Here is a 27,012-nt window from a genome sequence, read left to right on the forward strand (position 1 = left end):
ACATCATATCTTAAGCATCCACACACACTCATTGCCCATAAACCATCTTCATTAAAATACTCAACTTTACTTAATTATCCCTTAAAAATTATATTTTTAGTAACAATATATATTAATATTTATGAATATTTACATGCTTCAATGTTTTTTACTAAATGTATGATTATAGTTTTCATAATTTTTAATTATGTGTTTAAGTATTATGATTATTTGTAAAGCATGGCAACTTGTTTGAATAAAGAATAAGTGGAGAGATCTAACATGGCATGAGAGAAGAACACATGAGCAACACAAAGAGATACAGAGTGAGATTATTACAATTTGGCAAAGGGGTGGTAAGTGGGACCCACTGAGTTTCACCCTCATCTTCTTCTGGTTCTGCTTTGCTTCTGCTACTACTGCTCCAGCTTCTACTTCTTACTTTCTGAGCCTCACCTTTCCCTTTCTATCTTTTCCTCCTTTCCTTCATCAATGGTGGTGGTGGCTTTTGAGAAAGCTCTGTCTTTTGGCTCTTCGAGCTCAAAAGCAAGAGCACCTTAGATTTAAAGATCGGATTCGCTTTCATTGTGTCCCTTTACTCAGGTACATTCTCATCGTCCCCTCTTTCTCTTTCTAAACTCTAAACTCTCCCCCACCTGCTTTCTCTCACTATAAAGTTTGAAAGTGATGTTTTTTTTCACCTTCTCTTTTTTTGGCTTTTCTTGTTATTTATCCTTGCCTGAAAATTCCAGCATTTGAGTCTGTTTCTAAGTTGGTTTTCTTCGGGGGGGCATTTATTAGCTACTAGTGCTTTGACTCTGTAGTTTTTTCAACACTCTGAAGAACATAAAACTTGTGACCCGTTCTTCCATCTTCTTTTCCTACTAACTTCCAAGCTTGATAAAGTTGAACGGCTTACACGTTCGGTTCTTGTTTTTGTCTATTTTTTTGACTGTGAATATTTCGCCTTTTCATGTGTTTTCTGTGATTTTGTCTGTTGTCATGCTGAGATACCACAAGTTGAATTTGGTTTAATTTCATTCCATTTTATTTTTGTTTAGCATACTTTCCTTTCTCGGTTTTTCTAATACAAAATGAATCCGTTCAACTATGAAGGCTTTCAGGTTTCAACGTTTGATTGCGGCTCCTTGATGGGCCATACCTGTGACTCATTCTATATTTGCCAAAACAAAACTCCTGAAACCCCTTTATACTGTAACATAATTCAAGTTTCTTCCTGAAGATATATGTTGATTTCTATCTGGTTACAAGATCTTGGATTTGTTGTTTTAGAGAGTAACTTACAGTTACAGCACTGATATCTGAAGCTGAAGATTGAGGAACTTATGGTTTGAAGTTTAAGGGGTGTCTGAGTTTGTGAATACGAAGAATATGGATCAAAATAGAGAAGAGAGTTGGAGGGAATTAATGAAGAAGATGCTTCCTCCCGGTGCTTCCATACCTGATGATGCTTCTAATCTTGATTACTCCATAGCTACGGAATATGTTGGTCCACCAGTTTCATACGAATTGCCAAAAGTTGAGCCTCTTGATGGAAACTCAAGAACCATTCCCACTGCTGAGCCACTCTCTGGATCACAAAGATCAAATACTCATGTGGGGTCTATGGTGATCGAGGCAATCCCTCTGCCAGTGTCTCGTATTGCCGGTGTAACAAGGTCTCCTAATCAAAGTCCGAGGGTGTCTGGAAGCTCAGATTCTGTGGTTTCTGTCTTACAAAACCCAGATCTTTCTTCCGCTTCACCATCGGCTTCACCTGCTTCAGTTCATAATCCTCCACAGCCGGTGGTTAATGAAGTGAAGAGAGCACCGGTTGTCACTTTTAATACTGTTGATAGATCTCAGAGGAAAGAGGTGGAGGTTGTGAAGCCTGTTTATTCTGAATATGTTGGAGTTTTGAAGGAAAGGAAGAAAAAGAAAATAAGAGTTTGTTATAGGTGTGGAAAAGGGAAGTGGGAAACTAAGGAGTCTTGCATAGTGTGTAATGCCAAGTACTGCAGCAACTGTGTGCTAAGGGCAATGGGATCAATGCCTGAAGGGCGCAAATGTGTAACATGCATTGGTCAACCAATTGATGAATCAAAGCGTCTGAAACTAGGTAAATATTCAAGGGTGTTGTCCAGGTTGTTAAGTCCTCTTGAAGTCAAGCAAATTATGAAAGCAGAGAAAGAATGTTCGGCTAATCAGCTTCGGCCGGAGCAGCTTATCGTCAATGGGTTGCCGCTGAAGCCGGATGAGATGGCCGAATTACTTGGATGCCTGTTGCCTCCACGTAAACTGAAACCTGGTAGATATTGGTATGACAAAGAATCTGGTCTCTGGGGAAAGGTGATGGATTCATGCTTTATTACTGAGAATATTTCTGCTTCAATTTTCCCTTGTGCAAATTATTATTTTTCCATTTGGTATGAGATGGAGTGTCATAAATTATGTTTTCAAATTCACAGGTTAACTGAAACTATCCGTCATTTCCATTTTTCGTAGCATTTTAAAAGTTTTATTTTTAAGTTCATGAGGTTAACTTATCAAAGGACTATATTTCAACTGGTCATTGGATGGTGGGAATTAACATCTGTCTTTATTTATTTAATAGGAAGGGGAAAAACCTGACAGAATCATAAGTTCAAACCTGAATTTCACTGGCAAGCTTAGCCTCAATGCTAGTAACGGAAACACCGAGGTTTACATGAATGGTCGAGAGATCACAAAACTTGAACTGAGGGTACTCAAGGTAAGTTTTTATCTTTACTAAACTTTAGCCACTTACAGTTATTAAATTTATCTCCAATGCCAGAGGTGGAAGAGAAAATGGAAACTCTGGGATGTGCTATCAGATTGTTCAAGATATGAACAATAGACTGCACCTGTTTCCCAAAGCTGAGAGGATATTGGAAATGATAGAATATTCTTACATAATAGCTGAGGAAAGATAATAGTGAAACATTTATCAGCTAATAAATACACTTACTACTTTGCTTGAAGACTTTTCTAATCTTTGGATGATCCATAAGAACAACAGTAAAAAGTTCACAACAACCAGACCGTAAATGTGTCATGAGGACCCCTTTTAATCTTTGGATGATATGTATCATTATCAATATCATGGGATTATGGTATTACTAGAATCAATGGATTAACCTTTTTCTTTGATTTTTCAGCTGGCAAATGTGCAGTGTCCTCGTGATACGCACTTTTGGGTTTATGATGATGGTCGTTACGAGGAGGAAGGTCAAAATAATATCAGAGGAAACATTTGGGAGAAGGTATTTGCCAACTTAACATTTCTTGGTGGGAACATTTGACGTTGTAGGAGCATGTAGAATATGAATGAAAGATCTGTTTACTTTTTTCTTGACAGGCCTCAACAAGATTCATATGTGCCTTATTCTCTCTACCCTTTCCCCATGGTCAGCCTCATGGGCTAAAGGATGAAACTAGTCACTATACCACAGTTCCTATTTATCTGGAACAGAAAAAAACTCAGAAGCTTCTTCTTCTTGGAATACAAGGATCTGGTACTAGCACTATATTTAAGCAGGTATGGTAAATATGTCTCAAATAAGCAATTGAGTTGTTTCAAATCAACAGTAGCAAAGATGTATGAGAACTTGATTGATAATTTACTTCTAATAATGTTCAGACCCCACTTTCTTGAATTCTTTTATTGATAGATGGAAGGGTGGGATGGAATTGGCATGAGACTGAGTTAAAGATTTTATAATCTCTTCATTTACTGTAATAGAATTAAGAAAAAAAAAAAAACATATTTTTGCATCTCAGTGTTTATTACTGATTTTCTAGTAACCTGATTGTCCTGTGTCTCTCTTGCAATTGCTGAGCAGGCCAAGTTTTTGTATGGGAACAAGTTTTCTGCTGAAGAGCTGCAGGATGTTAAACTGATGATCCAGAGTAACATGTATAAATATCTTAGTATTTTACTTGACGGGAGAGAGCGATTTGAAGAGGAGGCTGTTTCTAGAATGAATGGACAAGCTTCTCCTGGTCAAACTCTGGAAACAAGTAATATTTCATTCCATGGTAATTTAGTTTTCAAGCTCTCACTTCATGTGTATGCTGTTTATCTAACCGGAAACAGCGTATGAAAAATATGTTTATCATCAACTACATGTAGTGAACCTATACACTTCATTTGTTCTTGAAAAATATGTTAATCCTGTTATGGCATCATAATGCTTCTGATATATAACCTGATTTTGATCTCTATTCAGGTAGCAATGGTGAAAGTAGTACTAGTGAATGCATCTATTCCCTCAACCCAAGGCTAAAACATTTCTCTGACTGGCTCCTGGACATTATAGCCACTGGGGATTTAGATGCCTTCTTCCCAGCAGCCACACGTGAATATGCACCATTAGTTGAAGAAGTATGGAAGGATCCTGCCATACAAGAAACCTTCAAAAGAAAAGATGAGCTTCACTTTCTTCCTGATGTTGCAGAGTACTTCTTAAGCCGGGTAAATGCTTAAATGTCATCCTTGAAACCGAGCCCTTTTGTTCTGTTAAAGTTATCTGGTGTAATACCAAATCTTCCCTTAGCCATCTGTTCTTTTTCCTGCCATGTTTTTACTAATGTATGTTCTGAGAAGAGGTGTAATATTCCCAACATTTTTTATCCATATAACAAAACATGCTATTCGTTTGCCTATTGTGTCTTCACCTATGTATCTCAGTGCAATGTTGATTTTGTTTGCAACTTGTATATTAGAATTTGTTGGAAGGAAAATTTTGGAACAAAGAAAAGTTTTAAGTCATGTGTACTTGGGTTTGCCTTTTAGGAGCAAATTAAGTCCATTGTATATGTATGATAAGTACAAATGATTATTACTTTGCTAGAATGGTATGCTTTTCAGCTTCAACAAATTTGATGGTATTGGCATGTATAGCTAGATGATGAACTCTTGCTTCCTTCAGGCTGTGGAGATATCTAGTAATGAATACGAACCTTCTGAAAGGGACATAGTATATGCAGAAGGGGTCACTCAGGGAAATGGTTTGGCTTTCATGGAGTTTTCACTCGATGACCGTGTCCCTAAGTCGGATACTTACTCAGATAATCTGGATGCTCAGCTGCCACCACTGACCAAGTAAGCTATATTCATTCTCTTTGAATTCTTAACAACAAAGTATTGTCTCATTTAACGAGATCAGCCACACAAATCATACATTGTCATTCAGTCAGATAAAGACCAAAGTTCTAGTGATGTTATTTATGGTAAGATCACTGAGTGATTTCTAGAATGATGTCAGAAAAGTTGTTTACTCATGACATTGTTTGATTCATGTTGCCAACTCCAACCAATTGTGAAATTCTTTGTTGTTGTTATTGTTGCTGCTGCTTCCAACTTCACACACCTCACAATCAAAAAGAACAGAAAGTAAACTCATTCTTTTGTCTTAGGTATCAACTTATAAGAGTGAATGCCAAGGGCCTTAACGAGGGCTGCAAGTGGGTTGAAATGTTTGAAGATGTTCGAGCTGTGGTGTTTTGCGTTTCCCTAAGTGACTATGATCAGTTGTGGCTTTCCCCAGACAGCAATGGCAGTGGAACACTTGTTCAAAACAAGATGGTACAAAGCAAGGAGCTTTTCGAGACGATGGTGAGACACCCTTGCTTCAAAGACACCCCTTTGGTTCTGGTCCTCAACAAGTATGATATCTTTGAGGAAAAAATCAGCAGGGTGTCCCTGAATACATGTGAATGGTTCAGTGATTTTTGTCCCGTGCGTGCATACCATAATAACCAGTCACTGGCCCATCAGGCCTACTTCTATGTTGCTATGAAATTCAAGGACCTTTATGCATCCCTCACAGGGAAAAAACTCTTTGTGGCACAAGCCAGGGCAAGGGAACGAGTGACTGTTGATGAGGCATTCAAGTACATAAAAGAGGTCCTCAAATGGGATGAAGAGAAGGACGAAAATTTCTATGGTCCACCTGAGGATTCGTTTTACAGCACAACAGACATAAGCTCCTCTCCCTTTGTCAGACAAGAGTGAATGAGTGTGCATAAGAAAAATTCTTATTTGGCTATTGAAAAAAAGGGTGGAAAATGTGACATGCTGGCCAGCCTGTGCTCTGGTATTTACATATTCTGAAATGTTAAGTGAAAGTTATTGATGGTTTTGGTAGAGTTCTTTAAAGCTGAACCTTTGTAGTGTTTATCTGCATGCTTACTTTTTCTTTGCATGTGGTGGCGCTGTTAATTGGTTCTCGTGCCTTCAGACTTTATGGAACATTTACTTTAGCAGTAGTAGGGAATGTAGAATGGAAAACCAGGATAAGGAAAAGTGAAAAAACAAATAAAAAGGTAATAAAAAGATGTTGACATATTTAGAGTTATTGAATTTTCTGAGACTGAATTTGCATTTAAAAGTCTTGTTACGTATAGCATGTAGCACGAAAACCAGAACAGAAAACAAGTGAGAAATTGTTGAGAGTTTCTTAGTCTAACTAAATCAATATCAAATCAATCTACACGGCTGGGTGGATTTTCTTCTACCAATTTTTTCGTTCGTGTCAATTACATAAAAATGTGTAATCATTGATAACACTTACGCGCCACAATGGAAGAAATTCTATAAAGTGAAGTGTACGTAAAACTTTAAGCAGTATTCAGATTCTTTGCTCTGGCCAATTCACATTATCACCACTGCAAACACATATGCAGGAGTACAAGATTGTTCTCAAATCTTGAAGTTTCATATGAGAATGGCCTTTTTAAGGTATGTTTTGGAGTTCACTATAAAAAATTATTTGATGTCAGAAATTTGATCTAATTAAGTAACAGTTGTGTATGTATCAAAAAGATTTATTACATAAGCACAACTCAATTCAGTGATGTCTAAGTTCCAAAAAGAATAGTTACAGATGCAGAAATGAAAATCTTAACCCTGTGGAAGTAAGCATGTTACACCATCAATAATCAGCATGTTACACCAAAACTCAGAAGATGAAACTCTTTGAACTTTACCCTAGTTTGCTTGATCTTAAAGGGTGTAGTAAAATTAATTTGTGACAGAGTTGTCACATGTTTATAGCACCTGCCATTCTCCAGAGTGTTTGTCCTTTCCATATGCTGCTGTTTGTGTGTCAGCATTATTGTTCTTTCATAGACTTGGTTCGCTAAATACTGAGATGCCCATGTGATATTAAACGTACCATCATTGTCTATGACTATGAGCATAATAACATGCAGTGTAGTCATGCACAAAAACTGATCCATTCTTTGTTTAAGACCATTATATTCATTCTGTTCACTTCCACCTACCTACCTGTCTCAACCCTATCTCTACTCTCTTTAACTTAACCACTGCATTTAATTTGGAATCCCAGTGAAACAGTAATGGCCATCCTTTGAGTCTCTTTCTTCAAATCATCTCCCATCAATGCTGCTCAAATAAAAATCTTACTTAGCAGAACTTTTCCTGTAAATTTTCTACACAAGTTTGTGAGAAATGAGTTTCTTATGGATATTTTCAGACTTTTATGCAGAAAAAGTCCTACCAAATATGACAGATTTTATCTATTTTAGACCTCCAAAAAACATTGTACCAAGTTACATTGTCATCTTTATTCTCTAAAAGTCAGTTTCATTTTGTAACCACTTTTGCAGATGGAGTGACATTGATGTTTTTCTGAAGAGTTAGAAAGATGTGTACATGGCAAGTTCAAAAATAGTATCATGCATATTACAACAACTGAGGTGCACTTTTGTAATCACAGAGTGCATTACAATATTCCTTCTCACTTTTACACAAATTTCCACTCTGATTTTTAATTGTCTTCTTTTTCATCTCCATATATTATCCACATAGAAAACTCAAGAGATTTTTAATTATCTTCTTCTCAATGCATCCATTTTCATTTCCTCTATTTGCATTGTCTACTACCGATCTAATTGATACTTTCTTAAGGTTCATATTTCTGATTGGATTTATCAATGTAATTAATCGTATTTGAAATGAAATCACACATTCCTCTTTGACAATTTTTTTTCTTTTTTCATACAAATGACCACTTATTTACACCGCAAAGCAGTTGAACCAAATTTTTCCATGAGAACTGATAGTAACACGCTAAGGCACACAGTTCATACTATGAATAAGTAAGAATAGAAGACTTTAATTTCTAATAGATTTTAACATACAAGGAAAAGGTATGTTCAACGAAGTGTTAAAACATTTAGCATCTCTATCACCATTAGTGTCATTTGATCAAGTTTTTGCTTTTACAAGAAAACATCCTCCCACAAATAACAGAAGTTGGAATAGCAGACAGAAGATTCAGCTCATAGTAAGGTGGGTGTGTATGGTGGCTCTGGTCCAAAACAAATCCTAATTGAGGCCCAATTATAACCCACTCATGTTTCCACTTTTTATAAATGAAAGCTTACTAATTCTGTACAAAAAAGTTTTACTCCTATGTGATATTAAAAGTACTATCATTGTATATCACTATGAGCGTAATAAGGTGCATTGTAGTCATGTACAAAACCTTACCCATTCTGTGTCTCAACTCGGTCTCTACTCTCCTTAACTTAACCACTGTATTGAATTTGGAATCCCAGTGAAACAGCAATGGCCATCCTTTGAGTCTCTTCAAATCATCTCCTATCAATGTAGGGTGCCAGGGGCGGGCCACGCGGGCTGGCCCGCGGGCCCTCAATAAAAAGTGCGGGCGGGCTGCGGGCGGGCTGCGCTAACCGCCGCAGCCCGGCCCGCTAGCCAGCCCGTTTTCCCAACCCTTATTAGTAAAAGCAATTCCCGTTTGTCTCTGAACCCTCAAACCAGCGCAGCATCAAAACATCAGGTTTGTCTCTGCACCCATTCGCGCGCGACGATTCCCAGCACCGGCGGTCCCCCCAGCCAGCGGCGATTCCCAGCACCGGCGGTCACCCCCAGCCAGCGGCGGTCTCCCTTTGCAACGGCGTCATTCTCCCTGTGGTTGGAGCTTTTGACACTGCTGATTATAAGCGCAATATTAGGTATGGGGTTTATGTTTTTCCGTTGCATTATGCGATGGGATCTCTTTGTTCTTAGATTAGGGGTTTGTTGTCTGCTGTGTGGATTAGAGGTTTAGAGTAGGGTTTATTAAAACGTGCACAGGAGGGTTCACTGCAAGATGAGAGGGGAATTAAGCTCTACATGTTCCATAACTTCCTCAATGAACATCTACATAAGTGAGTTGAAGTCAATAAGTTTTAATACTTCTAAAAGCACATGTTAGTGCTTGTTAAAGGTTGCTGGTCCCTGAATAACTTTTATTTGAGCAATGTTATGATATTTTGAACCTTAACCGGGTTTGTTAGAACTTGAATACTTAGCAGCTGCCCCTCATAGGGGCTTTCAGTTTTCATGTTTTGTTCAATTCTATATATATACAGTGCATTTTTTATTGATTCTTTTCATCTTATTTAATATGTACTCAGGATCTTAAATTGGAATTTAGAATGGATGAGGAGGATACTAATACGCCCTTTTGTAAAATTGAGATTGATGAAGATGATATGGAAAGACAATCTGAGACTGGTGAAACTGTGAGAAAGAAAAGTAAGGCTACCACTTCTCATTGTTGGAGGTATTTTACTAAGATTAGGGTGGGTAAGGATGGAAAAGAAAGAGCAAAGTGCAATGGTTGCAACAAAATATTTGTGTGTGGTGGAAGAAAGTATGGTACTTCTCATTTGAATCGTCATGTTATGAAATGTGATAAAGTCAAAACTGAAGATATTGGTCAAATGATGTTAGATATGCAGGGAAAGGTTGAGGAAAAAAAAATAGATCAAGTAGTGCACCGTGAATTGTTGTGTGAACTAATTGTTAGGCACCATTTGCCTTATGAATTTGTTGAGTACCCTGATCTTAGGGATTGGATAAGCTACTTGTGTCCAGATGCAGTTATGGTTTCTAGAAACACTATTAAGGCTGATATTGAAAGAATGTATAGGAAAGAAAAGAGAATGCTTAAGGATTTGCTTGTTTCTGTTCCTAGTAGGATTTGCTTAACTGCTAATTTATGGACACCTATTAATACTAAGGGTTTTCTATCTTTGACTGCCCATTTTGTTGACTTGAATTGGAAGTTAAATAGCAAGTTTCTCAACTTTTGTCGTATGCCTTTCCCCTACACTGGTTTTGAGTTGTTTAAGAAAGTTTATGAACTTTTGCAAGATTGGGGAATAGAGAAAAAAATATTTTCGATCACTTTGGATAATGCTTTTGCAAATGATGTGCTCCAAAATACCTTAAGAAGTCAACTTCTTCTACAAAATGGTTTGATATGTGGGGGGGAGTTCTTTCATATTCGTTGTTGTGCCCACATATTAAATTTAATTGTTCAAGAAGGATTAAGTGTGCTTGGCAATGGTTTGGATCAAATCAGAACTAGCATCAAATATGTTAAGGGTTCTGAGACTAGAATGCTAAAATTCAAACAATGTCTTCAAAGGTTTTTTAGTGAGTTAGATACATCATGTGGATTGTGTCTTGATGTCCCTGCAAGATGGAACTCAACATATTTGATGCTCAAAAGTGCTCTTAAATATAGACATGTTTTTGGGAGCTTGCACTTGGTTGATGAATCTTACAAATATTGTCCTTCAGAGGAAGAGTGGGAGAGAGTTGAAAATATTTGTAGGTTCTTATTGCCTTTTTATGATATCACTACCTTAATTTCTGTCACAAGTTATCCTACCTCCAATTTGTATTTTTTACAAGTTTGGAAGATTCAATGTTTGTTGATGGAAAATATGAAGGATGAGGATGAAGTAATTAAAAATATGGCTGAATTGATGATGGTCAAATTTGAAAAATATTGGGATGAGTATAGCGTTGTGCTTGCTTTTGGTGCAATTTTAGATCCAAGAATGAAATTAGAAATATTGGCCTTTTGCTTTGAAAAAATTGATCCACTTAATTGGGAGCTAAATTTGGGAAAAATTAAGGAGAAACTGTACAAGCTTTTTGCTGAATATAATAATAAAGGTTTGCCAACACCATCAAATGTTCAAAGGCACAAACATGGACAATCTTCATCCTCATCCGCTTTTATACCAGGCCTTTTTGATGTAAGTTGCTTATTTTTAATTTACTTCACTTCAATACACTTACTTGCTTTTCCATTATGCCTTTATTTAACTTATTATACTATAATAGGAATTAAAAGAGTGCAAGCTCCAATTAAGTAACAAATCTGAAAGGACACAACTTGACACTTATTTGGATGAACCAACTCTTGATTTTGAATTCTTGGAGCACATGGATGTGTTAGAATGGTGGAACAATAATAGTCAAAGATTTCCTGATCTTGCTTCAATGGCTAGAGACCTATTAAGCATTCCAATAATCACTGCTGCATCTGAATCTGCCTTTAGTATTGGTTCTTGGATCGTTAACAAATATAAGGATCGCCTTTTATATGAGAATGTGGAAGCACCTATGTGCACTTCTAGTTGGAAGTATGGATTTGTTCTTGAGGGTAATTATTTTACTTTCTTTCATACTATTTTTTATTGTATTATTTCTTCTAAATTCGAAAATAGTCATTGTTTTGTTAAAATATATGCAGATGATGGAGAAGATATTAATTATCAAAATGGAGTAGATGAAGGTTTATTCAAAATTTCATCTAACATTATTGACATGGACATGAAAGACGAAGAATGATGGACTACCATGGTGCTAAGAAGTATTAGTTCTGATCTCAAACTTTATTTATGGTTTAGGAGCTTGTTCCATGTGTTTTTGAATGTGTTAAGATTCTCTTGAGGAGCTTTTATTTAAGAAAAATAACCTATTTGAGGTTTTTCTGAAGTTTTGATTATTTGTTACAGGATGTCAAGTGCCAGGCTGTTTCTGAAGTTGTTTTCTTTTACGTTGCGGATCTCACATTTTGAGTAGATAGTTTGGTTATTGAAGCTTCTAGTTATCAGTTTAACTGCAGTCAGCATGGGATATTTTCTTCCCTTTTTGTTTGAAATTCTTTACCTCTGATAGATATCACCATAATCTGATTTTGTAGCACCTCGTTAATTAATTCAAGCTCTTATTAACGCTTGGTACTTTTTTTATGTGTACATGTGTGTTTGGTGGGATGTTTAGATTCTCAGAACTGTTTCAACTTTTAATAATTGAACTTACCAAAAACAAATAATTCAAACATAGTACGTCAGTATCATCTATCTAATTCATTAGATATACTATTCAAATTATATTCTAATACAATGTTTTCTTTGTTACCCTTAATTTTAGGCCCAATTTCTGTGAAGAAATAAAAAGAATAGATATAATTGTTGTATTTCTTCTATCCCTTCTGGTCTTCCGATAGAAACAGCATTCAGTTCTAGTGGTTCGTCACTTGGTCACATATATCAGTTTAGTCGATTATTATTAAATGCATATATCATTGTATTTTTAACATAGATTACTATCAACCTTTACTTTTTATTTAAATAGAAAAATTATTACTATTTCATTTTTACACAAATTTCCATTGATTTTTAATTATCTTTTTTTTTTCATCTCCATATATTATCCGCGCATGGAGAGGAGATTGAATAAACTAATAAAAAATTAATCAAAATATAAAATTTGCTGAAAACGTCCGATGTTAGGAATTATTTTACAGATAATTTACCAAAATATTCTTAATGCTGATTGACAACATTTAATTATTATTAATGAAATTAAGAAAAACAAAAAAATCTATTAATAGATAACGTAAAAAATGAAAAAAAAAACGTTATTATAATGTTATTAAATTTTTAAAGATATCTGATCATAAAATATCAGAATCTATTTCATTCTTAAAAACCATTTTGTTATGTATGAAGATAGAAATAACCAATGTGTCTAGAACTTGTTTGTGGGATGGAGTAAAAAAGATTGAGAATAGTACAATGAGAAATGTGTTCTTCAATCAGATTGCATGTGTTTCTGAAATCCAAGAATTTCTGTGACTGTCTTCTATAGCCAAAAGAAAACAAAAATTACTCATCAAGGATTCATCAATTCTCTGAAAACCATTTTTCTTGACATCATTGACAGCAACATAATTGGTACAAAAATAGATGCAAAAGATGAGTGTTCAATATTATATCCATCAGTATTTATTTAGAGTTCAGATTTTCTAATAGATTTTTCAGGTGTTCTCCTTTGCTGCTGATCATTAAAAAACATTATATTAGTATTTTGAAAATACTTTTAATATATTTAAAAATTTAAAAATCAGTAGTTATTAATATATTTTGAAGATATAACAGATAAACATCACAATAAAACCAAGAGAATCCAAATTAGTCTATTTACTGCAATATAACCATCAAATGTAATACAGGAAAAAATATTAGCCCTATAAGAACCCTTTATGCATAGATGTAATGAAATTTACCAATAATCTTTACATGAACAAGTTCCATCTTTAAAATGGTGGAAGCGATTACGGTCTCTTACAGAAATTTCCCGTTCATAGATCATGGAAATAAACTTGGTGTAAGTATGACAGTCACTACACATCCTAAGATTTCTTGATATTCTTATGGGAGATCCTTCAGATGTCTGTATCAGTGCAAAAGCAATTGCCAACTTCTGACTATGATATTTCAGTCTCTCTCTCTTTTCTTCTTCATCTACATCAAGCAACACCTGTGAGGTGTCTGGTGCATAGCCTTCAAATTTCAACTGCCATTCCATTTGGTGAATCATTTCATAGATGGTGTCACATTCTGGTTGAGACTTGTCCTGTGACACAAACTTGTGCACCTTCCTATTTGCTTCAACCAAACTAAACCCAGGTGTTTGCACCAAACATTTTTCAGCCATTTTTGTTCTGATTCTGGCTACATCAGTCCATTTTTGAGCCCTTGCATACATACTTGCCAGCACCAAATAGTCACCAGGGTTGTGTTGATTCAACTTGAAAATATTCTCAGCTGCTATCTCCCCTATTTCCAAGTTAAGATGAACCTTACAAGCACTAAGAAGGCTCCTCCAAACCACATCATTAGGCTTAATTTGCATGCCCTTTATGAGGTCATAGGCTTCCTTCAGCATCCCTGCTCTCCCCATAAGATCCACCATGCAACCATAGTGCTGAATTGTTGGTTTGATCTTATGCACAAGTTGCATGCTGTTGAAACATTGAAGACCCTCTTTGACAAGACCAGCATGACTGCAAGCACTTAACACACCCACATAAACAACATCATCAGGTGCCAAACCTTCTTCCACCATTTCAGAGAAAACTCTCAGAGCTTCCCTTCCATGCCCGTGGAAGGCAAGCCCTGAGATCATGACAGTGTAAGAGTATCTGTTCTTCACTGCCATATTTTGGAACACCCAAAGCCCTTTCTCAAGGTTGCCACATTTTACATACATATCGATCAGTGAAGTCTTGACAACAACATTGAGCTCACTAATGTTCCTCAGCAAGATCCCATGTATGCACCTTCCAATATCAGGAGACCCCAAATGAGTGCAAGCAGAAAGTGTGCTAACTAGAATGCTCTCTTCAGCCCTGTGACGTCCCTCACTGCTCATGTCCCCAAGAAGCATCAAGCAATCTTGCCACAATTCCACACTAGCGTGAGCACCAATGATGGAACTCCATGAAGCCACACTCCTTTCATCCATTTGTTCAAACACGTCACATGCATGATTTATTTCCCCACACTTCCCGTACATGCTGATCAAGCCATTTTGCACATAGGTGTCATCCTCAAGACCTGCCTTAAAAACTTGACCATGGATTTGCACTCCCTCCTTGAGAGCACCTAATAGAGAACATGCTTTGAGTACAAACGGGTAGGTGAAGTTGTCATGTTCAATTCCTCTTTCAAGCATTTCAGCATACAGCAATAGAGCTTTTTCTAGATTCATGTTATTGACATTTGCTCTAATCATGGTATTGTACTCAAAGCGACCAGGTTCCTCAATTTGCCTGAAGATTGAACAAGCATACTCCATGCTGCCCCATCTGGATAGAGCACAAGTGGCAACAAGATTGCTGCCACAGAAAGAATCCCAGAAAAGGCCCAGTTTTAGAATTTGGGCATGAACTTGCTTGAATTCTTCCATGCTCTTGCATCTCTTGAGCAAAGACAACCATCCCTGATCATTGAACTTTGCATTCAATTCAGAATTTTGTGGTGGATTATTTGGAAGTGACAAAAGATTGGATTGGCAAAGAACAGATGCCCCACTCATCCTTCCATCCACACCATGTTAAACCAGCAAGCTAAGCTAAAAACATATAACAGTATCCAACACATTATCTTAAGAAGATACAAGTTACAATTGATGAAATTAAATCTTCAATACAAGTAAGAATTTGACTCAAAATTTGAATATAGAAACTGGAGAGAGATGGTTATGCACCAGAAAAGGATGAACTTTATGGTCCATTATGCAAGGAAAGTTGATCAGATGGCTGCAGAGTGTTTGACAAGTGTGTATATGTATGAAACTGGGGTGTGATTATCCCAGTTACTGAAATGGCATGGGGATGAACTGTGATAAGCATTGGTGTGGTTTTGGCCTTTTGGGGCGTGACAGGGAAAAGATTTTCCTTTTTTTTTTTCAGAGGGTTTTTTCAGAAAAAGAAAAAAAAAATGGAAATTTTCATAGGATTTGAATGTGATCCATGAAATTTGAGACAGCATTTGCGGCCACAGAAAAAAGAAAGTTGCATTATGAAACATGGGATTTCTGGATAGGATAATGTTTGGACCCACCAGATTCTCCTTGCAAGTTAGAAGGCCTCTCATATCTCACCACGTGTATGTTTGGATTTAGTTGTGTAATTACTTTTCAACCCCTTGAAAATTACAAATTTATTTTGTTAATTCGATAGTTGTTGTGATTTACTCTCTCATTCTTGGGACTGTGTTCTAATCTGATACATAAGAACAACAGTTAAATGTGTCATGAGACCCTTTTAATCTTTGGATGATCATTATCATACTATCATGGGATTATTTATGGCTTTACTAGAATCGATGGACTAACCTTTTTCTTTGATTTTTCATGGCATTACCACAGTGCCCATATATCTAGAAAACTCAGAAGCTTCTTCTTCTTGGAATTCATTAGGCAACTAACTGTTTTAAACTAACCAGTACAACTCAACCATGTTGCTATAAAAATAACTGTCTATCCTTTTTGGACCACGAATTAACGGTAACAACGAAAATGTTGCATTACTGTATAACTTTTCTTATAGTATTTCATAACAATCATGGTATAACATGATTATTTATTATTATATTTAGGTGTTATAAAATATTTTATTATTGCATTTTATAATATAATAAATTATAATATGGTTGTAATTAATTATTGTTGCACACAGACATAATGAATTGAAACAATTTTATTGGGATTATGATGTTTGAATAAAAGATACAAAAAGTATGTTATATGAAAAAATGTATCATTTTATTTTATTTATATTATTTTCTTTATATTAAATATATTTTTAGTCATTTAATTTCTTAAAAAAATTAAAATTTATCACTATTTAAAATTTTGATACAATTTTTATTTTCAAACTTAAAAATAGATAAATATAATTTTTTTAATTCAATTATATTATTCCTTTTTACGTATTTAACTCATTTTATACTTAGTATTTCATTTGTTTTTACCGGTTAACATGTTCATCCTTTAATATCAACTAAAATTTATGACACATAAAAAAATTAACATAACTTAATTAAATAAATTCTTTCATTCATTCAATTTTTAAAGTTTGGAGACATGATATTCAACCTAATTGTAATATAACATAATATAATATCAAATGGTATCATAATATAAAACATGCACGTAATTTATATATAAAATAAAAATGTGATGAAACTTTAAGTATTTTTAAGATTTAAACAATAATTAAATAAATTTTAATACAAAGCTTTTTCTAAAAGTCAATTTAATTAAAAAATATATAATAGACAATATTTTCAATCCAAATTATATATTTAACATCATCATAACTTACTAGTAGATTGTATATATTTTAGTTCCAAAATTGAAATGGATCCATGTTTCATTAAGTTATGAGAATATCTAATAGATTATTATCAACCATTATTTTTATTTAAAAAGAAAAATCATTCTTATATTCGCTCTCAACTTCTACATAAATTTCCACTCTCACTTCAACATAAATCTTCTTTTCAATGCATCCATTTTCTTTTCCTTCTTACGGTTCATATTTCTGATTGGACTTATCATCAATGTAACATAACAATCGTGTTTGAAATGAAATCGCAAATCCTCCACAAACTCACATCCATTCACGAATACTTTTTTTGAATGCAAACGACCACTTACTCACATCGCAAAGCAGTTGAACCAAACTTTTCCATGAGAAATGCTAGTAAAACACAATTTTAACCCACAAGGAAAAGGTATGTTCAACAAAGTGTTAACATTTAGCATCTCTATCACCATTCGAGTCATTTGATCAATTTATTGCTGTTACAAGAAAACAGCCTCGCACAAAAATAACAGAAGTTAGAATAACAGACGCAAGTACCACCCAGATCAAAGTGGAGGAAATATTGGGCAAAAGAACGAAGGGGAATGCTTGGAACTGTTCAATGAAAATACTTTCTAAAAGTAAATAAAAATGGCCGTATCAAAGAAAATTCCAGATACATAGGTCTGTAATTTACTCTAATGCGTAAAAACAGGGGAGGGTGGAAATGAGTTACCGTGTCTGTAAGTTTGCAAGCATAGAACCAACAATTTGTGACCCAAGTACAAGGGGTTGCTCTTCCAGCAATCACTCAGAAAGCAGCAGGAAAACCCAAATAAAGCATACAAAGTTGGCCCCATGTCACTTGGAAGTCTCCTCATACCTCATCTTTTGTCGCCTTAGGATCTGTTCTCTTTAACCTAAGAAATTGTTACAAAGGGCAGAAAACAAATGAAAGAAAATTCACGATCCGATTAGATCAGGTGTTTCTGCCTCAATGGATAACAATGCAGTGTGTACTTTCTCTGTCCAACTGTCAAGTCGATCCCGTAAGGATTTGATCTGTTGAATACCCAGAACTCTTGGTTGCACCCAGGAAACGTGCACCGTGCCCTCAACTTGATCAATTATACCCTCAATTAGATGAACCTGCAAATAAAGAAGAAATTCACTTTCAATTATACCCTCAATTTGCTGAAACCTCTATATGATAATAATAAAGTTCTCAAATGCAGAAATTCAACTAAACAAACTTCGGAATGCTTTGCTAAGAACAATCAAGGACAACTAAAATTCTTTGGAACAAGTACACAATGCTATAAATACATTCAGAATGAAGTTGTCTTATGTACTTGTTGTGATAAACATTCAGTTAAGAAGCAAAGTAAGTATTTCTAAACCACTGCCACAATATTCAACAAGAACCTCTGCTTAATCACAGAAAAGGTGTAGAAATTACAAGTAAAAACAACATTTATTTGAATGCGAAAAAAGATCCCACGTCTAAAGAAGCTTCAGGAGGTTATGAAAGGACAAGATGAAAGCAACACTAAAAAGTTAACACAACAACAATTCAAAAGAGCCAAAAATAATGCATTCCATGCAAAATTCCCAAGATTTACAAAACCTAGTAAAAGACGCAAATGCTTTAAAAAAAAATATGTAACCTAATACACTTCTTCACTTTATGTCAATTAAACTGTCCAAATCAACCAATTCACTTGTCCCATTATAACCCACTTTTTAGTAATTTTCCGGCGATAAAAATAGATTTAATTGCCAACGAAAACTACAAGGAATTATCTAATAGAAAATCAAAGTCAAAACAGAATATTTGCGTTGCAACATACTACCAACAATATAGCAAGAAGTTATGTATGCCCTAAATGAAATCAAGCATAAAAAGTTCTTCTTAACATGTTTGAACAGTCAGGTCATACCACTCACTTCGACAAATCTGCCACAAGATGGGAGGTCATTTTCAGCATAGCAAAAATATAACATTATGTGTTGCTTATGTATCACGGTTAATAACTAAAACTCAAAATAATCAACTATACATTTTATAAGTAACAACCAGCACAACATAATTCTTTGGCTGAGTAGGGACATGTCAACAGCTGAAGACTCAAGAATATCAGTTAGACTGTAGTTTATATCTCCATTCAAACAGAATAAAAGCTTAAAAAACACTATGATTAATTGTCATTATATTTGTAGACATAATATAGACTAAGAAAAATGAGAAGAATCAAGAAAACATCATAAGCTATTGTTTGGGCTGAAAGTGTACAACTTTAAATGGTTGCAAAGAAAATCAAACAAATTTTCTACACTGTTTTCCTTAGAACTTCCAATACAACTTACAGATAAGCTCTTCATTAGGAGATGTTCCACATTCTCTATAGAAAGTTTTGTACGCTCAGCAATTACACTCAATGGAATTGTCCGATCTTCTGATGGCCGACTGCAAGCGACAACAATCAGTTTAGTTGGGATGAAAATTAAAAAGGATATTAAATACACTTCAACAGGTGACAACATTGACAATCTAATTAAATTATACACCTGAATATAATCTCCATCAGACAGAGAATGTTGATCTTCTCCAACAACTTCTGTTCATTTTGAACCAGTGCTGGTTGGGCACTTAAAGCAGCATTATGTACCCGACACAATTCTTGATATCGTACTAAATCACCAGAGTTGAATGCCTGCAGAATATAGTAAAGCCATTCCACTTTTGTCCCTAGAAGGCTCTTGATCTGTTTAACATAGTATACGCTTTGTGAACCAACATAGTAAAATGATAGACAAAACAAAGTATAGGCTGTGTGAACCAACATAGTAAAATAATAAACAAAGCAGAGAAATTTCAGAAAATAGGTGCTCCAAATATTTTGATGTAATTACTCACTATAGGATGGGCAAGAAGCTCTCCGAAGTTGTAGATGTTGTCCCCAAGAAGGGCAGAGAGGGACAAATCAAATGCTAAATCCTAACAAATAAAAAATAGCACATTAATTCATATAATCTGCAGACAAATAGAAACAAGCCACAAATGAGATAGACAACTATGAACTCTGCTTTACCTCTTCTTATTCCTTATAGAACACTATGCACCTAAATGTATTTATAAACCTCTGCTGAAGTTTCCATTTTACTAAAAAAAAATGCATCAACCTATCTTCAAAAACCTCCACATTAATCTTTCTAAGGATGACACAATAAAATTTGCAATGTCATGACTTAGTAGCCAAATAAAAGTAAAATAATCTAAAATTTTAACAGATAATAGATAAAATATTACATAAATGAAGGGCGTTTAAAAGTAATCTTTCTAAGGATGACACAATAAAATTTGCAATGTCATGACTTAGTAGCCAAATAAAAGTAAAATAAGCTAAAATTTTAACAGATAATAGATAAAATATTACATAAATGAAGAGCGTTTAAATACATCAACTACCTTTAATTACATAAATGAAGTCCTTACAAAGTATAATTTAGCTACACCATACTCTCAATTGCCTAATGTAAATAATGCGGTCCTAAAGTGCAGGCCAATACAAGAGGAGAGAGCCTCAACATAATATTGGACTTCAGCTGCCACGAGATTTATGCTCCATATATTTATATCTAAGTAACTCTATAGTAGCAAAATGTGATTCAAGAGAATAAATATCACTCCTTAATACCAACACTTGGATTTGCAGAAAAGCACACTCATTGTCATTATCACACACTGTAAATTAATAAACAGCGTTAGTCATATGCTTTTGGAAAGTATCATAGATTATCAAGCTTCTTATGATTGTCATCTAACTCCCCTACGTATTTTGTTCAAGTGAAAAGACAATTTGCATAATTCAGAAAGAATTGCCATGGCTGCACAGTCACAACCAGTGTTGCCTAATTCAAAATGTGCTGGCATCCATTGCCATCCACTGTTTGTAGAAAAGGAACCTGATGGATAACAAAAGGAAGCAAGTTGCAAATGGAGAGGGTCAAGATGGAACATCATCTCAAAGAGTTTCTATAGAAAGAAAAAGGAAGAGCTTCTGAAACTAGAAAGGGGTTATAGTTAAAGAATTGGAGAAAATAGTAGTGACGAGGAAGAATTAGAAGAAGGATTGCCAAATATTAATTTGGAAATGTTAGGAGAGAAAGCTGAAGGAGATGCCTCTTTGGATGATGAGAAAAATGATTATATAGGGTTAGAAGAGGGGATGAGGATGAGGATTTGTTTTCCAATGAGTCATTGTGTCTTTAGCATTGCCCTATTGTTATGTGATGAGATGACAATCATGAGATTGAGACTTAACATAGATGAATGTTATGAGTTTTAGTTTTATGTTGCTTAAAATATATTTGTCACTTTTACATTTTTGTTTTTTTTATTTTTATGTGTATGCATGTATATAAAAACATTGTCTGCCATAAGCCGTTATGCCAACCACTCTATGTGGCCTATTTTTTGGCTTTCTGTCTCCCCTTGCAATACAAATCATAAATTGGTTCAGAAGTAACCCGTGTAAGCAAATAGCCATAACTTGAGACAACAGAAAGGGAAATTTGCAACAATTATGATGACACACCAGCTTAAATGATTCTGACAGAGACTCCACTGACGTGTATGCCAAATAGAGAAGGGCACTTTTGTAGAACTCAGCAAATTCTTGGCGGGTCTTGTGGTATTGAGATGATACCCAGTAATAGTTAGCATATACAGACGGATCAATATCTGTCATGCTGTCAAGTGTAGTCTTCCCATCTTCCAGGAGTTTCTTGCATTCCTTCTGGTCACCTTGCTCAAGCTTGAATATTGCTATTTGCATCTTAATGTAAAGGATAGGTTCTTTGATGCGCTGCTCTCTAGTGGCCTGCAACTTCTCAATAACCCCTTCAAGATAACCAACGGCAGCTTCCTTTTCAGAATACTGCCGAGAAACTATAACAGCAAAATGTGCAAGCTTCAGAAGGTTGATTTTAGTCTCGAAGTCTGTGATGAAATTGTGATATAATTGAATCAACGCATCACCAGCCTGAAAATTTAAGCAATAACCATTTATGAAACAAAAGAAGTTATAAATTATAATAAGCTACACACACACACACACACACACACACACACCAGAAAATGAGTACTTTTCTATATCAAAAGCAGAAAGGAATAGTAATACTCACAAACTAACATGATGAATGAATCAAACATAATAGTTAATGGTTAAGTACCATGAATAAACTTGGTCTTACCATCGGACTGCTTCCAGCCAAGAGCGTGATATAAAAGTATCACAGGTTAATGACCTAAAGATTTGTTACAGAGATCCCAACTCAAAAAAAAGCCACAGAGCATGCAAGGGGGGAATTCCCATTTCAACCTCTTGATAGGCATCAACAAAATAAATATAAATTTGTATTCAGTTTAATTAGTTAAGCCGTTCCCAAATTTACCAGGGCTCGCTTGATCTTGTTTTAAGTGAAACATCCACATTCCGTCCAATGTGGCTAAAGTTCCATCCAAACGACACTGCCCTCTGATCTTCATGGTCCTTGACTTACCAATCAGATGATTCACACGTTATACCACTATATACCAGATCGCTAAAAATCATCACTCACCACTCTCCTCAAAATCTAAATAACTAAAACCATAAAACTGGACTCCAAATCAGGTCCCCAAAAATTCACTTTCAAGCAGAACCCTAATTTAAAAAATCCCACATCCACATGCCCCGCCCAACATATTTCATCCCTAACGAAATCCAAACGCAATCCCTGTGAAAAAAGTTCCCATCTTTCCCAACACGATAATTCAAACCCCCCAAAACAAAACCCTAACAGCAGAACAATCACTCTCTCCAGACAACATCACCCCTAACTCCCAAATCAAGCTCACACCAACAACTACACACACAAAAACAAATTAAACCTAAACCTAACAATTTCTGAAACAAAACAATTCGAGCTACAGTACAGCCGTCCATCAATTGTGGGTGCAAAAACCGGAATAAAAAAGTGAAGTGAAGAAGAAGAGTGAAACCTGAAAAACAGCGAGTGCGACAAACTGCTCGAGCTTGAGGGTGAGTTGATGCCAGAGTTTCTTCTGGTACAGATCCGCGAGTGAATTGTACCATTCGGCGAGCTCAGGGTGCGCGTTGCGCAGCGATTCCAAGTATTGCAGAGCAGCCATTACGATTGACGGAAGAGAGAAACCCAAAATCCGAAACAAAGAAACTTTATAGTGTGCCCTCTTATTTCTTCTCTATATATACCCTTCTTCTTTATTTTTAAATTTAACAGTTACTTTTCTCTTTCCTCTTTTACTTCTTCTCAAAGAAATGTATCGGGCATGAGTTGGGTTTCATCAACGTTGTTTTACGTCTTTAATTTTGGGAATTTATGTGTGCTTCGTTGTAATTTTCTTTATATGAAAATTTTTATTTAACTTTTTTTTATTCATGAAAATAATGATTTCCGAATTATGATTTTGTATCTGGAACACGACACATATTCAACAGATAAATATATTTATATTTAGAAAAATAAGATACGATTCATTATATATATATATATATATATATATATATATATATATATATATATATATAAATGTACAATATTTTTTAAGAACATAATAAATAAATATATTAATATTATCGTATATATTCAAATTAAATCACAAATATTAAATTTATTAGTATAAAAAATTAAAAATTATTATTATTATAAAAATATTATTTTAAATATCAAATACTTCATTAACAAATATAAATAAAATATTATATACAAATACATATTGAATATAAATATATAATTTATGATCCAAATTAAAGGATCGCTACTTCATAACTTTTAAATTATGACAATTGTGAGATTTAGGGTAAATTTATCTTGAGATATTTATTACATGATAATATAAACAGAAATCAAATTATAATATATTCAACTTATCTTATTTGTTAATATTTTCAAAACACTAACCGAATAAACACAAATCATTTTTTAATGAAAAAAAAAAAGAGGTTGAGATTGTAGGATTTTGAACTTTTATTTCTGAATTACATAATTTTAAAAGTTATATTTTACATAAAAAAATAATTGGACTGTATAATTTAAATGTCACTTTTCATAAATAAATATTAAAAATGGTAGATTCTGAAAATTATTTTCGGATTTCCCCGCTCATAATTCATCTGTGAAGATTACAAAAGTTCCATCCAAATGCAATATAAGACGAGGAACATGAAAAAATAATAAAAATTGAAAAGTAGAAAAATGTAAGAGTAGAAAAAGATAACGATGGAAGGAGATGAGATGAGGAACATCCACAAGTGAGCACATAGGTGCAGAAAGAAACCATGCATTAGCGAGAAGATTTTCCTTTCTTCTTAGGAAACTACCTAACTTGAGTTTAGTGCACCTCGGTAAGATCTAACGCCCATTGGATCATAGAGCATTTCTTCCTGCACCCCTATAAAATATTTTATTCCATCTTTTTCTTGAATAAAAATATATAAAAAATCTAAAAAAATTTTCTCTTTCTTCACACATCATCCCTCTTCACCTTCATGATGATATCTCCATCATCTTTATCATTCATCACTAATTTTATTTCTTCGGATTTGTTAATCTGAAATGCAGTTCTGAATTCAAAAGTGTATACCAAATTACTTAATGACCAATTCGATATACTTTTTAAACCTAGTAATATATACTGCATTGGACAATACTATATATAAATTTATCCAATTAAGTATTCAAGAGTGCATCATGTGAAAATGAAATTGGTGATGGATAAGGAATATGATAAAGATAGCATTACGAATGTTAAGAGAGACTTTGTGTGAAAAAAGAGAAAAATAAAATAAAATTTTTAATATATTTTTGTTTAAGGGTAAGACGGGGATAAAATATTTTATAGAGATGCAGAAAGAAAAAAGAGGGTGATGAAAGAAATGTTCCGGATCATATTCTTAAACCTATAATATACCAAAGGAAATTTCCTTTTGCACCACCATACTTTTTCTTTTACTCTCCATAAATTTTAAAATCTCTATTTTACCGTTTAGTTTGAAGTTCTTTTGCAGTCCAAAAACCTCTTATTCTGCAATAGAAAAATTTCTCAGAATTATGATATAAACATTTTAAACTAAATAATTTATAATAATAATAATGTAAAAGTTAATTTCGACGTTCAAACAGTGTGATCCAAAAGACTTTGTATTTTAAATTATACAATTCACAAACTTGTAACTTTTAAATTATATAATCTAAAATAATTTTTTGAATTTTGAAGTAACTTTCATACTACACAATTTGAAAATTATCTTCTAAATAAAATAAACTTTCAGAATGTAAAATTTAAAAGGCACTTTGTTATTGCACAATTAAAATCATTTTTTATATATAAAGAAACACTTAAAAATTATATATTTTATCCGTAATCAGGGTTCCTACACGTTTGTTATATAAATAAACTATGTGTTTGGTTTTACTTTTTGAAAGCACCTAAAATCAATTTATACTAATAAATTATTTAGAGACATCCAAATTCAATTTTTAAAATTAATTATAAATAAAAAATTCACATCAAAAAAATCAACTCCTTTTAATTGTTCCTTTAAGATCAATTTTTTGAAAATGTTTCCAGATGCACCAAATACAGAAGTGGAAAAAGAAACCATGTGCAAAGTAGCTTATACCAAATCCAATGTTCGTAAAACAAAGATGCATCAATCACGTGACAAGACATAACGTCGTCACCAAATCTGAAGTTGAATATTAAAATTTCAAAATCAAGTTTATTTTTACAGTATACAATTATTATGATTTTTTTTTTCTCGGTAGATATTTTTCTCCTAAAAATATGATGCTAATTTATTTTAAAATTTTGAACTTTTTTTCCTTTCAACTTCATACGGGTCCTGTTATGTTTAGATAAACTAATTAATTTAAAATGTTTTATGAATTATTAAAAACAGGTTCAAATTATTATCGATTATACACATAATAAATAATTTAATTTATATACCCAATATGTAATATTAAAATTGGTTTCATATGAATCTTATCTAAATATCATGTTTATTGTTTAGTTGTAGTACTTACCTTTCCACGTCAAATCCAAAACATTAAAAAAGTATAATTATTCTATCTCGAATTCCTCGTGACAAATAAAGGATATGGACCCAATTGTATTTTAGATTCATACACACTTTTCTTTGTGTGTTTCTTAAGTGACAAGTTTTTTTTCATCGAAATGAAATTAATTACTTTCAAATATTATTTTTAATTTACACAAACAAAAACTAATTCCAAGATCAATTGTGTCGATCACCGTGCATCTTGTCATTTTGTTCTTAAAAATCATCTTAAAATAAAAGAATAAAGAATGAAAAAATATTAAAAACATCTTAAATTTGATTTTTAAATAATGTGAAACTATCGGATAGTAATAATAACTAAAATTAATTTAAATTTATGGTTAAATATGTTTTTGGTCTATTAACTTTCAATGAATTTTGGAATTAGTCAATTTTAAAATTTTGGACAAATTTAGAATCTTTCGAAATACATGAATTTAGTCTTTTGAATCAAATTTTGTTAGATTTATTTGATGTTTCATACATATTTCAGAATTGTATTTGAGTTGTTTATATTATTTGACACATTTTTACTTTAATGTTAAGTCAAATACTATTATGAAATGCGCTTAAAATGTTAAATAAATTTAATAAAATTTGATTAAAATGACTAAATCAACGTATTTCAAAAGATAAAGTACTAAATTGATCCAAAATTTTGAAATAGACTAATTCTAAATTTACTAAAAGTTAAGAAAAAAAAACATATTTAACTCTTAAATTTATTGTAAACTCATGACAACATTGCAATGATTCCTTGCTTGCAGACCATTCTAGAGAGGAAATGATACAGACTTAAACTGAATCATATGATTGAGGTCATCCAACCAAACAAACAACACATCCACCAAACAAGTCATTTGAAGTGT

At 33.7% G+C, this 27,012-nt stretch overlaps 4 protein-coding genes across 7 annotated transcripts; 2 read left to right on the forward strand and 2 right to left on the reverse strand.

Annotated features, from left to right (window-relative positions):
• Positions 1 to 258: 258 nt before the first annotated feature.
• On the forward strand, positions 259 to 6,166 carry XLG3 (extra-large GTP-binding protein 3). 4 transcript variants are annotated; one of them, XM_028057521.2, is made up of 9 exons: positions 259 to 582; positions 1,096 to 2,328; positions 2,594 to 2,731; positions 3,159 to 3,263; positions 3,359 to 3,538; positions 3,843 to 4,038; positions 4,230 to 4,474; positions 4,932 to 5,104; positions 5,419 to 6,166. In XM_028057521.2, the coding sequence occupies exons 2-9, from the start codon at positions 1,372 to 1,374 to the stop codon at positions 6,014 to 6,016; spliced, it is 2,592 nt and encodes an 863-aa protein (XP_027913322.2). In that variant the 5' UTR covers positions 259 to 582; positions 1,096 to 1,371; the 3' UTR covers positions 6,017 to 6,166. The 4 variants fall into 4 exon arrangements, with proteins under 4 accessions (XP_027913322.2, XP_027913323.2, XP_027913324.2 ...); XM_028057522.2 differs by having other exon boundaries at positions 1,273 to 2,328; XM_028057523.2 differs by having other exon boundaries at positions 1,308 to 2,328.
• Positions 6,167 to 8,474: 2,308 nt separating this feature from the next.
• LOC114174273 (zinc finger BED domain-containing protein RICESLEEPER 2-like) lies at positions 8,475 to 12,087 on the forward strand. The gene is made up of 5 exons (XM_028059084.2): positions 8,475 to 9,003; positions 9,448 to 11,085; positions 11,174 to 11,495; positions 11,586 to 11,705; positions 11,851 to 12,087. Exons 2-4 carry the CDS (start codon positions 9,469 to 9,471, stop codon positions 11,681 to 11,683), a joined length of 2,037 nt encoding a protein of 678 aa, XP_027914885.2. The 5' UTR covers positions 8,475 to 9,003; positions 9,448 to 9,468; the 3' UTR covers positions 11,684 to 11,705; positions 11,851 to 12,087.
• A 1,204-nt stretch (positions 12,088 to 13,291) lies between these two features.
• LOC114171236 (Tetratricopeptide repeat (TPR)-like superfamily protein) lies at positions 13,292 to 15,673 on the reverse strand. The gene has a single exon (XM_085669526.1). The coding sequence runs from the start codon at positions 15,218 to 15,220 to the stop codon at positions 13,403 to 13,405; it is 1,818 nt and encodes a 605-aa protein (XP_085525652.1). The 5' UTR covers positions 15,221 to 15,673; the 3' UTR covers positions 13,292 to 13,402.
• Positions 15,674 to 17,610: 1,937 nt separating this feature from the next.
• LOC114173715 (26S proteasome non-ATPase regulatory subunit 13 homolog B) lies at positions 17,611 to 23,260 on the reverse strand. The gene is made up of 6 exons (XM_028058273.2): positions 23,041 to 23,260; positions 21,593 to 22,039; positions 19,912 to 19,992; positions 19,563 to 19,759; positions 19,362 to 19,461; positions 17,611 to 18,143 (listed from the first exon to the last, which is right to left on the reverse strand). Exons 1-6 carry the CDS (start codon positions 23,188 to 23,190, stop codon positions 17,958 to 17,960), a joined length of 1,161 nt encoding a protein of 386 aa, XP_027914074.2. The 5' UTR covers positions 23,191 to 23,260; the 3' UTR covers positions 17,611 to 17,957.
• Between the last annotated feature and the right edge of the window lie 3,752 nt (positions 23,261 to 27,012).

Source organism: Vigna unguiculata, chromosome 2, assembly GCF_037176805.1.
Source record: "Vigna unguiculata cultivar grain cowpea cultivar isolate G323 ecotype 2 chromosome 2, ASM3717680v1, whole genome shotgun sequence".
NCBI lineage: Eukaryota > Viridiplantae > Streptophyta > Magnoliopsida > Fabales > Fabaceae > Vigna > Vigna unguiculata.